The 14753-nt window shown below is 50.5% G+C and overlaps 1 protein-coding gene across 1 annotated transcript; it reads right to left on the bottom strand.

The window, feature by feature from the left end:
• Positions 1-1855: 1855 nt before the first annotated feature.
• Positions 1856-5743, bottom strand: MARVELD1 (MARVEL domain containing 1). Its single transcript, XM_087824489.1, has 2 exons — positions 3738-5743; positions 1856-2746 (listed from the first exon to the last, which is right to left on the bottom strand). The coding sequence occupies exon 1, from the start codon at positions 5741-5743 to the stop codon at positions 5222-5224; it is 522 nt and encodes a 173-aa protein (XP_087680615.1). The 3' UTR covers positions 1856-2746; positions 3738-5221.
• Between the last annotated feature and the right edge of the window lie 9010 nt (positions 5744-14753).

Genomic DNA, 14753 nt, shown 5'->3' with positions numbered 1-14753 from the left:
GAAAGGCCACCAAATTCTTGTAGTCCCTAACTATTCATATGGACATTTAGAAAGGATAAAGTATTTTATTATATTTATCGAACATAAAGGGTTAGAACTATATTATTATTCTTAATAAAGAGCAGCCTGAATATACATACACAAGTGTATGTGTGCACATCCCTGTATGTTTGATTAGTTACAAAAATTAAGGAAGGAGAGTTAATCGTTAACAATGGTTTATCTCTAGGGCATGAGATTAGGATGATCGAGTGTCTTGTCTTTTTACTTTGCATACTTCTGAACAGTTTAATTTTTTAATGAGTATATATTGCTATTATATTTTAATGGATATATACTGGTATTTACACATAACTACTGTAACAAACAAAATGATAAAAACATAGTGTTAACCTGGCCTTTCTCTCATATCCCTGCTCTTTCCTTATATCCCTGAAAATATTAGTGTTTTGGCTCTCCTTTCTCACCACCAACCATCCCACCCTCATCCCTAGAAAAGCAGGAAAAGTAATAGACATAAATGTGCAAATCCCTTGGATTCCTCAGACTCAAATGGGCTCAATGATATTCCTGAGGAGCAGTATCTTATTTCAACATGCCCCCAGCATTAAACAGGAAATGTCAGATTAGTCCATTCCTGAATTATCTGCTCTCCAGGTGGGAAAACCAAACTTCACCTAAACTTCAGAGCCTGCCAGAGGACTACGAGGGCTTAGCAATCAGCAACTGAGGGTAGTGAGAACATCTACCTTCCAGTCCCAATCCTGCCACTGCCTGTGTGACCATGGATAAGGCCCTTCTCTCTGGGCTCCACTTTCCCTATTGAATGGGAACGTCAATGCCAACCTCTAAGCCTGTTGACAAGATTATATAAGGTAATGCAAGTAGAAGCACATTTTCAATTGCAAAATATTTCACTGAGATAAAATAGAGCATGGGGCTTGCCAGCCGTTGCAGAAAGGGAGGCCACTTTTCATTTGAGTGAACTTCATGTACAGACACAGAGAGAAAAATGGAGTAAGGGAGGGTCCTTGGAAGCTGGTGGCATTTTCCTCCACCCTGGAAATCCAAACCAAGAGGAGGGTGTGTGTGTGTTTTGTATGTTGGGGATGGTGCTTTCAAAGAGTGGATGTGGAGCACACACAACATCAAATCCCTGCCTAGAGCTATTCCATGGGTTTTGAGGCCTGTCAGTAGAATCCTGTGTCCTGGCTGCAGACTTCAGGCCCAGGGCACAAGAGGGAAGAGCCAGCAAGGAAGCCTGTTAACTGCCCTCCCTCCCTTTCCAGGGCACCTTAGTCAGCAAGCTGTGGCTAAATGCGGGGGGGTGGGGAGGGGGGTGGGAGGGTGGTAAGGCGTGTCCAGGAGCCAACACCAGAGCAGGCACAGTGCTCTACACAAAAGAACCAGAGCCTGGGCTCCAAGGTACCCCATTCTGCCCCTACTCAATTCTGTGACATTAGGCAAGTTGCCACCCCACCCTGGGGTTCACCTCCCCTTCTGTAAAATGATGGAATTGAACAACAGGACCCTTCTGGCTCCAAGACCATGCATCTGCCCATCAGGCAACGGAGCTTCCCAATCAGGCCCTTTGAGAGCTGGGAAATGAGTCCCGAATTCCCTCTGGCCTCAGTCAGGGACAGACACAGTGTTTTTCCCCCCTCTGGTTCCTGTGTCCTGCCCCAAATGCACTGGAAATCTGTGAACTCATTTTTATTTCCCTTCCAGAAGGAGAGGGGAAGCTGGGAAGGCAGACAACAGGGCAGTGTGGCGTAATGAGAAGATGGAGGGAGGCAGGGGGACCTGGCACAGAGGGTGACTGCAGGGGGCCAGGAGAGAAGACACACACACAAGATCAGACAAACCACACTGTATTCAGAAAAGCGTATTAGTAATCACCACTGAACTCTTAAATGAGGCACGTTGGTCCCCTCTCCGTACCGGCCCTCCCCCCTCCCACTCCCACCCTTTTTTGGCCTTTGTAGAACGCTGGAAAAATCCTCTCCTGAGTCTGAAGTGGTCCTAGCCTGTGGGCTGGGGAGCAGCCCACAGTGGTCTTGGACTAGACTGAGTGCTGGAGTCCAGAGAGAGAGGCCAAGGAGACTGCCTCCAGTATTCTAACGTCCTGGGCCAGGTCAGGTGGCCATTAGTAAGGCACAGGGCCTCAAGGGCGAGGAGGGGATGGGTGTGGGGCCATCTTACACATCCTTCTCACATCTGGAGAAGCAGCTGGAGGCCAAGCAGAAGGCACATCTAGAAGAGCCCATGAGCACTGGAATGTTCTAGGCACATCTGGATGCATAAGGTACCATGAAGGCCAAGGAGAAATCTGCTCCTGAGTAAAATCACTTGACCACAGACAGAGCACCATGGGCTGGGGGCACTAAGAAGACATCCTCGGGGGCCTGGATCTGAGCTGAGACGCAGCTTAGATGGTGGTCTAAGAAAAGAGAAAAGGAACACAAGCTGGAGCCAAAACCCGTCGTTTAGGGTACACAGGCACACGGCTCAGTTCCAGGTGTTTGGAATCTTGTGCCCAAGTCACAGCACAAAGAGAATCAGGATTTTCTTATGTTGAGGCAAGACGAATCTTCACATATCTTGGCTCTTGCATTGGATGATGTTGATGGGAAGCTGCTGGCCAGAGGTCCTTCCTTCTCCTGGCTGCGAAACCCAGGCCAGAATGGTATTGCCCATCCAGGGAAGCAGGCCCTGGGAATCTCCACGGCCCCTGCAACACGGAATCCTGCAACAGAAGAACCAAAGTCACTCGGTTTCCGAGGCACTCCCAAGCGTCCCAGCCATGCCCACCCCCAGGCTCTGGCTGGCACCACTGGTGGGAGCTGAGGGGCCAGTTACCCGCCTGAAGTGTGGGAGCAGCATGCCAGCCTCTGAGACACTCAAGGGCTCAGTGGCCTAGGATTTCCCAGAGGAGAGAAAACAAAGATAACCACAGTTTTTACAGGTACAGAGTTTAGGTTTGCAAACGATGCTCTAGATATGGATGGTTGCACTACAATGTGGATATTCCTTAGTGCCATTGAACTGTATACTCAAAAATGGTTAATTTTGTTATGTATGTTTTACCACAATGTAACTGATTTTTTAAATAACCATGTTAACAGTATCTAACATGTATTGACCCCCTACTATGTATAGTATAGCCTGGTCCTGAAGAGGCCAAACTGCCAGAGTTCAAATCCTAGCTCCACCCTTTGCCAGCTGGGAGCCTCTAGGCAAGTTACTCAACCTCTCTGTGACTCACTTTCCTCATATGGAATAAGAAAATAATAATAGAACCCACCTCAACAGGGTTGTTGAGAGGATGAAATGAATACGTTTAAGTGCTTTGAGCAGTGCCAGGCACACAGAGGGCTAGATAAATGCTATGGTGACCGAAAAAAACTTACATAAGTACCTCCCACCCCCACCCAGATCCTCACAACTACAACAGAGAAATCGAATACCTCTCCACCTAAGCCTTAAAAACATGCTCACAAAGACACATTCTGGCATCCCCTACTCTAGTTTCCAATCCAGAGAGGGGGGAATTTTTTCAAAGAGCAGACCTTTGAAGGATTTAGCAAAAAGGTTGAATTGTCACAACTCTTTGGACATGTGGTTATTAGTCATCCCTCCAACTTGCTCTCTGAATAAAAACCCTCTAACTTTTAGTGGAGTTCTGTATTTTTATTCAAAGGCCTATGACCCCTCCAGAAAACCAAGATGTGTCATACCTTACAGAGGCTGGGCCAGCTGTTCACCCCAGCTCCAGAGAGCTTTCTTCTCTCATTGGTGAGTGTGACCGCTGTCACAGTCAATGCCAGGATCTCTTACAGGTGTCGTTCCTTTGACTGGGAAACCATCTGGATAACTTTGGCTTCATTTCCCGAAGAATGTAAAGGAATGTTCAAATCCACCAGTTCCCAGGCCTCTCTCTGGCGTGTCAGGAGCAGCTATTTTCCCTCAGGGAATGGGCCCTCCCTCTACTAGAGAAAGTCCCTGGGAAAGAGGGAGCACCCCAGATTTTCAAAAAGACCATAGCCAATGGGTTGGGCCCCTTAGGAAGAAATGAGAACCCGGAATGTGGGAGAACCTTAGGTGGCAAAATCTGATCCAGGCCCAGGGGCAGTAAACAGTTATTACTCTGTCTTGTTTTACAGCAGGACTTCTCAGAGCCTTTGATATGGTAGCGACTTTCCAAGAAGGAGGGATAGCACCTTTGACAAACCCATTTGGCCTGGAAACCCTCTTTTAGAGGGTAACTCCTGAGCCAGGATCCCAGGGAACACCACTGCCTTAATGTAAACAGCGCTGGAGTGGGAGTTGGGAGACAGGGTTCTAACGTTATTCTGGCTTTTCTTACGAGCCAGCTCTAGGGCTTCATCTGTAAAACTGAATGGGGCTCACCCTGACATTCCCTGGCAGTCATATGGGATCCCTAATGCACGAAGATACTGGGAGGTGGGAGCGGAGCAGAAAAGCCTGTGAGAGTAAGGCTGGGAAGGTGAGGCCTGGGAAGCTAGTGTGCGTTTGGGTCTGGCCTGCGTGAAAGGAGACGACAAAGGCCAGCAGGCAGAGGCAAGACCGCAGCCCCCAGGCCCAGACCATGCATCCTCGCCTTCGGAGACGGGCTCCACCCTAAGACATCAAAGCACCGAGGGGTAAGCCGGGGAAGGCGGTGCAGCACGCCCGAAAAACTCCAAACTAAAACCAAACTCCGTCGCTCATCCCGGGACCAGTGGAGGCCTGTCCCCAGCTCTGCCCGCGGGCTGCGTGCCTGCCTTGTACAGCACTCAGGGCTGGAAGAGGGGCCAGGGAAAAGGGGTGCTCGTCCCGCCGCGGGGCGGCAGGGAGGGGGCAGGGGCTCAGCCAGAAGACTGGTAACAATTTGGGAGCCTCCCCCGGATCTACGCGGCGCCTGTCCACGTCTCGCTCTCGGCCGGCAAGGGGAAGAGGAACGGCGAGGTCTAGCCTCGGCAGGGGACTGAGAGTGCGCGTCTGCCATGCGGAGGCGGCCTTGCGGGTCCTGGAGACCGCGCACCCTGCGCAGGGATCCGGGCTCTGGGCGGGGCCGCTGCCGTCGGGTGTCCGGGTGCCTGGGCGCGGTGGCGGCGGGAACGCGGAGCGGGGGAGGGTGCCAGGGCGCACGGGCGCGGGGCAGCAGAAAGGGCCGGGGCGCTGGTCTCCTCGGGGTCCCCCGCCCCGCGGCGGGGCGTCCTCACGCCACCTCCTGCTCGCCCTGGTAGCGGCGGCAGCAGCCGTAGAGCGCCGAGAACAGGTAGAGAGCCAGGCAGAGGCCGCCGCAGACCGCGGCCGCCAGGAAGGCGTGGTAGGCGCAGGGCATCTGGTAATCCTTGAGGTTGCAGTAGCTGTGCTTCTGCGTCTGGTCGATCATGATGGCTGTCGCGGCGCCATAGAGCGCGGCCGCCAGCAGGTCGTGCGCCACGTTGACCAGGAGCCAGCGCGAGCCCAGCACCGGCACCAGCTCGTGCTTGCCCAGCAGCGTGAGGAAGTAGATCCCCAGGGTCAACAGCCAGAAGAGCACGGACACGAAGAGCGCGAAGTGCACGGGCCCCTGGTACCGGCTGGTGGCGATGGTGATCCAGAAGGCGGCGCCCGCCAGCAGCTGCAGCAGCCGCAGCGCGCCCAGCGGGCTGCGCAGGAAGGCCCGCTGCAGGCGCACCGCGCCTCGGGCCGTGCGCGCCTGGGGCGGCGGCTGGCGCGGCGGCGGCGGGAGCATGGCCCCCGGGCGCGGCGGCGGCGGCGGCGGCGGTGCCCCGAGCAGCGGAATGGCGGAGCCGTGCTCGCGGGGGCGGCCCGGCCGACGTGCCCCCGGCGACAGTCGCGGCCTCCCCGCCGCCTCCTAGCTCTGCGCTCTTTCCCCTGCTCCCACCCTTCCTCCCCTCTCTCCTCCCCTCAGCCCTCCGCGCATTCTCTCTCCACCCCTCCCGGCTCTCCACCCCCACTCGCTCCTCCCGGCTTCCTGCCTTCTCTCTTTTGGCCTCGCTCACCACCCTGGGGCCACCCTTTCCCGCTGGCGCCGGACTCCAAGCTCGGATTCCTTGCTCCTCGGGGCTGGGCGGAAGGCACCGCACCCCCAGCCCACCGCAGGCCTTCTGCTCCATCCAGCTGGGGCGAAGCTGGCCACGTCTGGGGCCGCCCTGCCTCACCGGCTCCCCTCCAGCCTTGGAGGGAAAGCTGTTTTCTGGAGCGTTCTTCCAGTGTCTGGCTGGGCCCTGACCTCTCTCCTTCCTCCTGTTTAGCGCCACTGAGGCCTCCCGGCCCTTCCTTGGCGCTGGAGGGGAGCTGTGCTGGTCTTGAACTGACATCTGTTCTCACCTGGTCGTCAGTCGTATCCTGCCAGTGCCCACCTCAAACTTATCCTGTCCAAAGCTGGGCTCAGGCTTTGTCTCAGCCCTCCTAGTTTTCCATGTCAGAAAAGGGACGTGACCCACCTGAGGCTCCACTGGCCCACATACCACAAAGTCCAATTGTTGTAGGCAGTTAGACAGACATGAGCAGAGCAAGGACCTGGGTCAGGTACAAAAGGTCACCAGGGAGAAAAGCCCTGGGTGCCTAACAAGGAGCAAAACTGGGAAAACAAGAACCTCGCCCCCAGGGTAACCTTTCCTTCCCTAGCCATAGCTTGTCACACAGTCTAGACCCCACCCCCCATCTCGCACCCTGACCTTTTCCTCCGTAAAAATAACAGCTAGGCCTCAGTTGTATTTTAGCTCCAGGCCCAAAAAAGCGGCAAAACCAAACAAAGTGGCTGCCTCAGGACCAGCTGCATTGACTAATGACCTCCTGCCCTGGCACCTACCAATCAGTAGAGACCATGACCCCAAAAGAGCACACCTGGAAAGCTGATGAATATTCTATTGTGACCCTCCCCTGAGACCGCCCCTAAGATTCCCACCTGAGGACGGGGAAGATGCCTTCAACACAAAGGACCCAGCCAGCCCTCTCTGTGCCGGGAGCATGCCTCTGCCATTCCTTTCTTTCCCCCTCTCCTTCCCCCACAGACACACATCTCCTAAATTCTAAGAGATTTGCAACCCCGGGAGCAGTGGGCAGCGGCAGCTCATCCCAGGCTAACCCCCTGAACTGTCTCCAAGGCCCCCTTGTCCCTGACTTCCCAGTGAGCCAGAGCAGCCCAGCCTGGGCTCTCCTGTGGCTTCCTCTATGCCCTTCCTTGTGTCACTGTCCTAAGTGTGTTTTTGCTGAACAGCTAGACAACATGGCCTGTAATGGGACCTACTGATGCTTTACATTATTGTTATTACTATGCTTTACATGTATTCTCATTTGAGCCTCAAAACAACCCAGGTGATATATACAATTAGTTTCCTCATTTACTGAGGAGGAAAATGAAGCCTAGAGGGGTTGATACCACAAAACTGGTCATTGCAGCTGGTCTCTCCTCTCTCTCCTTTGATCCAGCCTTCGCGTGCTGTGGCATCTTTCTAAAACACAGGCCCGGTTGCTTATTGCACTGCTTTCCAACAGACCGGGGGACAGGGCTTTATCTCTCCTACGAGCATATTTCATAACCTAGCCCCAACCGACTTCCCGTTTCCTGAGTTTCCGCTTCCTTTCTTTGCCCATGATCCCAACCAGCATGTCAACCCTATCAAACGTCTTAAGTTTCCCAAATAAGCTCAGAATGCCCTTCATTCCCAGACCTCACCTGGCTGGCACACTCCTACTTACCCTTATCCTTCAATGCCCAGTTTAAATGCCCCTCCCTTTGGTCCAGCCTCCCAGACTGTTGATTGCTGGCTCTTCTGAGCCCCCACTTGGAGCATGGTCTGCAGTAGTTCTGAGTCGGCTACACTGTAACCACTGGTTATTCGGCCTTTCCATCTTTGCCTGTGCCTGGCACATAGGTGACTCAGTAAATGTCAGTGGAGTGGATGGCTGAGTGGCTGCAGAAACAGCAATGGACCTGAGAGGGCCCTCTTACCCTGGGGACTGTGTATGCATCAGAGCCCCAGTTAATCTTATTCTACAGAACTAGTCTCTCATCTCCTGGTCATGGAATGAGTCCATGACCTCTGGCCTGACAGAGCTGGTCCCTATTCCAGCAGCCTGGTTCCCCTTGGGGGAGAAAAAGTATGTGGCTTCTCAGGGAACTATTGCCTCTCACTGCCAACACAGCCCTACCTACCGATACTGAGCAAGCTCTGAATGCATATTTTGTTTTATTGATTGATTTCAGAGAGAAAGAAAGGCATCGATTTGTTGTTCCACTTATTTAAGCATTCATTGGTTGCTTCCTGTATGTGCCCTGACCTGGGATCAAACCTCAACCTTGGCATATCGGGACGATGCTCTAACCAACTGTTACCCAGCCAGGGCTGAATGCATATTTTAAATAAACATATGGTGACTTATAACATTCATATCTATGTAAGGCATCATGGTGTAGAGGCTCCTGGTGCAGGCCCTGGAGGAGACTGCTTCATCACTCGCTAGTGCTGGGACCTCTTTGTGCCTCAGTTTTCTCACCGGTGAAATCCTTTCAGCAAATGGATATTAAGTACCTATTAAGTGCTGGGCATTGTTTTAGGGGCTAAGGATACATAATATATATGTGATCATTATAAATTGAATGCTTACTGTACACTAGGCACTATGATGAGCCCTTTATATTAATTGTTCTACCTAAATCTTACAACGGCTCTATAAAATTACTGCTGCTAGCTCTGATTTGCTGATGGGGAAAGGAGGGCTTGGAAGGTTAAGGAAGTTGACCATGTTCACAGAACTGATGGGTGACAGTTTAAACAGGAGCCTGGGTGTGGCTGACTTCAGGTCCACATTCAAAAGTTCTTTTATATACTTTCCTATGTTGTGTTCTCAGTTGCTGTTACGGGGACCCAGAAAGGTTACATGACTTGCCCAAAGAAACACTACCAGTGTCAGTGTGGGGACTCAAACCTAGGTTGTCTGACCCCAATTCCAAGGCTTTTCCCTCAGCATCCCTTAACTCCCCTGGAGGGACATCCTCAGTGCCCACAGGGTGCAAATCTTGAGAAGAGCTGGGGCTAAGACAGGCAACTAAGGGCCAAATCTGGGTGCTTGACTGATAACAAACGATCGCTGTTAGTGGGGAACCTAACGGAATAAACATTTAGAGAATCCTCTCTTCTTAAAAAAAAAAAAAAAAAAAAAAATCTGAAAAGTTGAGGGTAGGGCGCCACCTGGTGGGCATAGGCCTTCAGCCTCACCAGCCAAGTCCTACTCCTTACAAGGAAGTCAATGCTGTGGCTTTGGGGAGATATTTTTAGCCTCTGGAATCCTAAAGACATTCCAAGGGGTGGTTCAGCAGACTCTCTGCAAAAGTGTAACCATGCACAAAGATCCTGATTCCTTCAACTCAACAAATACGGTCTAAGCACCTGCTGGATGCAAACAATCTGGCTGTAGAAAGAGAACCAACTGCCCTCAAAGTGTCGGCACTTTGCTGGTAGGGGAAGGACAGTTGTGGACACCAAAAAGAGGGACAGATGAGCACTATAAGGAAAATACAAAAGGGAAGAAGAAAGTGTGTGCGATACGAAGGCTGGGGAAAGCTACAAGAATGAAGTGTCATTTGAGGATGGATAGAATTTCGACAAGCAGAGATGGGGAGTGGGTATTCTGAGCGCCCCCGGATGTTATCACTGGGTATGCCAAGAATGCAAGGCCATGACTGCTCTTTCCCTGGCCGTTTCTGTGTTGTGTTTGCAGCCAACAGCTTTGAGGGATGAAGCAACATCTCCCAGACAAAGAACAGGCTTGCTTGCCGCTCACTATAAAAGTGGTTTTGGTAAGAGGGGACAATGGTGGGCTTCCCAAGTTTGGTACTGCTCATCTATGATGCAAACCCCTGCATGTGTAACATCCACCTGGGCCCCTCTGTGTTTCCCCATGAAACTTGGAACAAGGGAAAGAGATGTAACTGTGACGCTCATGCTGCCTGTTGTGCCAGGAGTGGTAAGTCTTTTGTCTCTGGCTCAGCAATCCGTGTCTTCTGTCAATAAAACAATAGCAGGCCAGCTTATTAGTTTGTAAGCAGTGTAAACTCCAGCCCCTCACAGGTGTTCTAAGGAGAGGGAACAGTGTGAGCAAAAGCAGGGCCTAGGTTGTTGAGGGAACAAGAAGCAGTGATGCTTGATGGATACTCTAAGCTCCAATGTCCAGAGGAGAAGGCAGCTTGTAACAAGGAGGAACATTTGCCAACCCTGAGATGCCATGATCAGCTCTTACTGTTCAGTTAGTTCTGTTCTGTCTTCAGTCTCTGGGCTACTGTAAACATTCTGCATATATGGACTCAACTCACACTGGTTTAACACCTGTTATGTGCCAGGCCCTGAGCTGGCACTTGACACAAATCAATTAACAGCAGAGGCAAAATACATTGTGAGAAAGATGGGTGCTAACCTGCAGAATCTTGCCTTGAATCTTATTGTTAAATCACTAAATAAGCATTTCCTGAATACCTACTGTGTACCTGGAACCTACTATGTACCTACAACTATGTACCTGAGCTGGAAGAGGCCTTAAAGGTCATTTGCTCCAGGCCTCTCATTTTAGGAAGTAGTAACTGAGGCCCAGAGAAGGTAAGTGACTTGTTCCCAGTCACACAGCTGGTTGATGATGTGAATGCCAAGTTTATAACTGAGGTATCCTGACTCGACCCAGTGTTCACTCTGTGATGCCATTGGGACAGCACCCAGACAGGAAGTTCCCTGAGGCTACAGGGCAAGGGGCTCTGTGCAGGAGCTCTGTGAGTCAGGCCAGCACATGCCTCTCACCTGTAGGCCAAGTGGCTCATGCCTCCAGCCTGTTTCTGAGGTGGCTCCCACCAGGCTGTGGGAATAGGGACCCCTTGGGTGGTGGGTGAGGTCCCCTCTGGGTAGAGGTGGGTGGGACTTTGGATGGTTCTTGAGCTTGTTAATCCAGCCCCCAAGGAATACCTGGCCTTTGCTGAGGCCTAAAGCACCCTTGGGTAAAGGCAAGGGCCATGCGATGGGCCTGAGCAAGTGGTGAAGGCACTCGACTCTGGCAAAGTTTAGCCCTCGCTCCCCAGGGGAAGCTGGCCAGGACCACACCAGGAGCCACAGGTACCTCCCGAGGCTTATCTTCATGTGAAGTCACCCAGCACGCTGGCCGGCAAGGCTAGGTCCCTAAGACTAAGTAACTAACTGTGGGCAACCAAGGTAGGTGCCCCTGAGGCCATGTCATTAAGCAGCTGCCCATGAGGTGCTCAAGGTTACCTCCTGCTGGGCCCTGTGATGGGGATGTGCAGACCACGGCAGACCACGCTCCTGGAGGGAAGGAGGGGCCTCACCTATGAGGTTGGGCAACCTGAGCCAGGATGCATTGAGTCAGTCTCACCACTCTGCCAGTCAGCCTTGGGTAAAATTGGCAGTAGCTCAAGAGTATTAACTAACATTTGCAGAACACTCACCATGGCCTGGCACCATGCTAGGTACTTTCCACACTTATTTCATTTGCTTTTCACAATAGCCTTGTGAGATAGGGGCTATTAAAACCACCTCCACTTTAAAATGAGGAAACCGAGACACAGGGAGGTTATGTGATTTATCTAATGTCACATAGCTATTGAAGAATGAAATTCAAATATTTGATTTTGAATCCAGGCTTTTAATCACTGCTTTTAATTATCTGGGACTTCGCTTTGATCCAGGCGCCATGACATCAGAGGACTGCACCTTAGTGGTGACAAAGAAAATGGTCCCAATTTTGTGGAGATACTCAGCGGGTAGGTGTCCAGGGAAGAGGGCCATGGGAATGGGTGTGTTTGTTACAGGCTCAAGACCTGCACTTGGAAAGCTTGACTGTATATGCTGTTTCCATTTCTCATCTTGCTATGGGAGGGGCCCCAGAAAAGGGGGATTTGTTCCCTTTAACTCCTCAGCCCACTCACTGCTGGAACTTTAAAGTAGGAGGAGTGGACCCCAAGAACTGGGCTGGACCCCAAGGTCCCCATCAATTGTGAGTTGATTGTAACTAATAGAATGGCATAAACAACACTGTACATCTTCTAAGTTCTGCCAAAAAAGGCTTCTGCCTTGTTCACTCGAGTCCACACTCGTAGCCCTGAGCCAACACGAAAGAAGTCTGACTACTCTGAGACCACCATGCTCCAGGTCACATTGAGGAGCCCCTGAAGCACTCTGGTCAGCAGTTCTAGCCTTCAGATTTTCCCAGCCCAGGCACCAGGCACATGAGAAATCAGCTTTCAAATGATTCCAACCCCCAGCTGTCCCGTCAACCTCAGTGTGCCAGAGTTCCAGCTGAAGTCCTGACATTGTGGAGCAGAGACAAGTCGCTCCCACCGTGCTCTGAATTTCTGTGTATCAGTTGTGTTTTTCATTTTCTGTATTTTATGATGTTTTGATATCGTGGGACCTTGCAGAGCCAGGGAGGGCCTGGATCTAATTCCTAGAGATAGCAAATAACTTGCCGGCAAACACGCTTTTGACATGCAAACCAACCGAACCTGAGCACAAACTCCAAACCACCTCCTCTACATTCCAGTGGCCCTTACACACCAGGTAGCAATATTCCTCTGCCCTAATCACTCCAGGGCCCGGTATCAGGCAGGGGGAGACAGTCCCTATGTCCCAGAGCCTACTCTATTCAAAGCAGCCAATCCTAAACCTGTCGAGCCTGCTTACTTTGCCTGGCTGTTTCTTCTCACAAAAACTACAGTAAAAACTCAGGCCCATGTTTTCTCTTGCTCCATGTCCTGCTCAGCATCCTGCCAGCCTTACCATTCTCACTGTATCAGTCAGAGTCCAGTCAGCAGACAGAAACCACACAGGGACTTGAACAGGGAAACTTCAATATAAGGAATTATTTACTATAACAGGGGGTTAGAGTGCTGAGGGATTGGGAAATAAGAAGTTAAAGAAGAGAACCCTGAAGAATAAGAAATGAATATATAAGGAGTAGCCACCCCCTGGGGCTGAGATAGACCCTAATGAAGGCCGGGATTCAGACTTCATTAGAAAGGATGTTGCCGTGGCTCACTGGGTGGCAAAGAAGTCACTGAGGTGCTGTGCTTGCTGGTAGCACTTGCTGGAAATCAGACATCTGGGGTGCTGGGGGAAATCATGCCCAAGATGCTATTGCATGCGCCTCAAAAGTTAGCGCAAGGCCACCCAAGGGGGTGCCAAGGGAAGCTGCTAGCCACTGTGTGTTGCTGGCTGCCATGTGCTATAGGACCCAGGTGCTGAAGAAGCTGCCCACACTGCAGGAGCCTGGCACATGGGAAGCCAAATGTGCTTCAGGAGTGGGCACTGGAAAAGCAGGCAGAAGGAGCCTGGTGAGAGGCGCAGAGCAGCACCCAAGGGAGAAACTCTTTCCTCCTCTAGTGTCTCACTAGCTCCCTCTACTGGCAAATCTGAGCATTGCGCCAGCTAGAAAAAAATATAGGGCTGCTCCAGGATCAGATAATGGCACGTCCATCCCTTTGGAGACTCAACTTCCATATGCAACCTTCTGTATACTTTTAAATTTCCATACAACAATGAAACAACTCCATATTTCCACCTAATGAGATACAGCTATCTTTCTTACCAGTGAAGGAGTTCTCACCCTCTCTCCAAAATGAGGAGATCCACGGTTCCAACACTCTATATTAAATGCTCCTCAGATTGTCATAGTCCCATGGACTGCACTGTTACCTACAGACTAAATTATAACATTAGCTTCCAACGACTTACATATAAAACCAAAATGGGGAAAGAGAGAAAAAGAAAAAAGTTTAATATGTACAAAATTGCCATGTATACATAACAGAGAAAAAAATATGCAAAACTACCACAGTTCCTGTTTTTATAATGGCCACAAAGCTGTTTTAGTAGCCACTAATGGTTTCCTAACTGCTTCATTTCTTCTACATTTATTAGTTGGCAGTCTACTACAAGGAAGGCCTTTCTTGTCTCCTCTGTTTACTTATTTATTCATGTATTTATATTACTATGGACTTAGGTATACTGATTTTACTCACGGGGCTATAACATGCTACTATCATATTTTATTTTGATGCTTTGCAAATGACTAATGGGAGTCCTTGTAAACTGACTCCTAGTCTTTTTTACTTGTCTCCATCATTCTTTAAGTACTTCCCTACGTTCCAGCACGAGATGTTCTGGGGCCATCTTGAACTTCCTCAACCCCAGTGGTAGAGTCAATTATTTCTCCAAGGAGCCATGGTTCCTTTTGTGGAGGATGGCACTGAGAAATCAATATCTGGGTGCTAAATGTGCTTATTCTTTTTGGAGTGTCACTGCTTCTAGGCCCTCTCAGCAGACAGAGCTGGGGAATGTGCGTGTTTGTGTGTTCTTGTATACATTTACACATACAAATATACATACATTTATAGCTAAATTTATTTCTATATCTACTTATCTATATATTAAAAAACACAAGTTTATACTTGCTACAAATTGAATTGTGTTCCTCCAAAGTTTGTATGTTGAAGCTCTGAGTTCCAATGTCACTGTATTTGGGCTAAGAAAGTAAGGAAGGTTAAATGAGAGTGTCCATAGAATGGAACCCTGATCTGACAGGATTCAGGTCCGTATAAGAAGCACCAGAGAGCTCTCTCTCTCCACCATGTGAGGACACAGTGAGCATGTGGCCATCTGCAAGCCTGGAAGAGAACTCTCACCAGAAACCAAGTGGGTTGGCACCTTGATCTTGGGTTCCCAGCCTCCAGAACTATGAGA

This window comes from Miniopterus natalensis, chromosome 14, assembly GCF_054644295.1.
Source record: "Miniopterus natalensis isolate mMinNat1 chromosome 14, mMinNat1.hap1, whole genome shotgun sequence".
Lineage (NCBI taxonomy): Eukaryota > Metazoa > Chordata > Mammalia > Chiroptera > Miniopteridae > Miniopterus > Miniopterus natalensis.
Note: the sequence above shows the minus strand (reverse complement) of the source record. Positions and strands in the feature narration are given on the sequence as shown.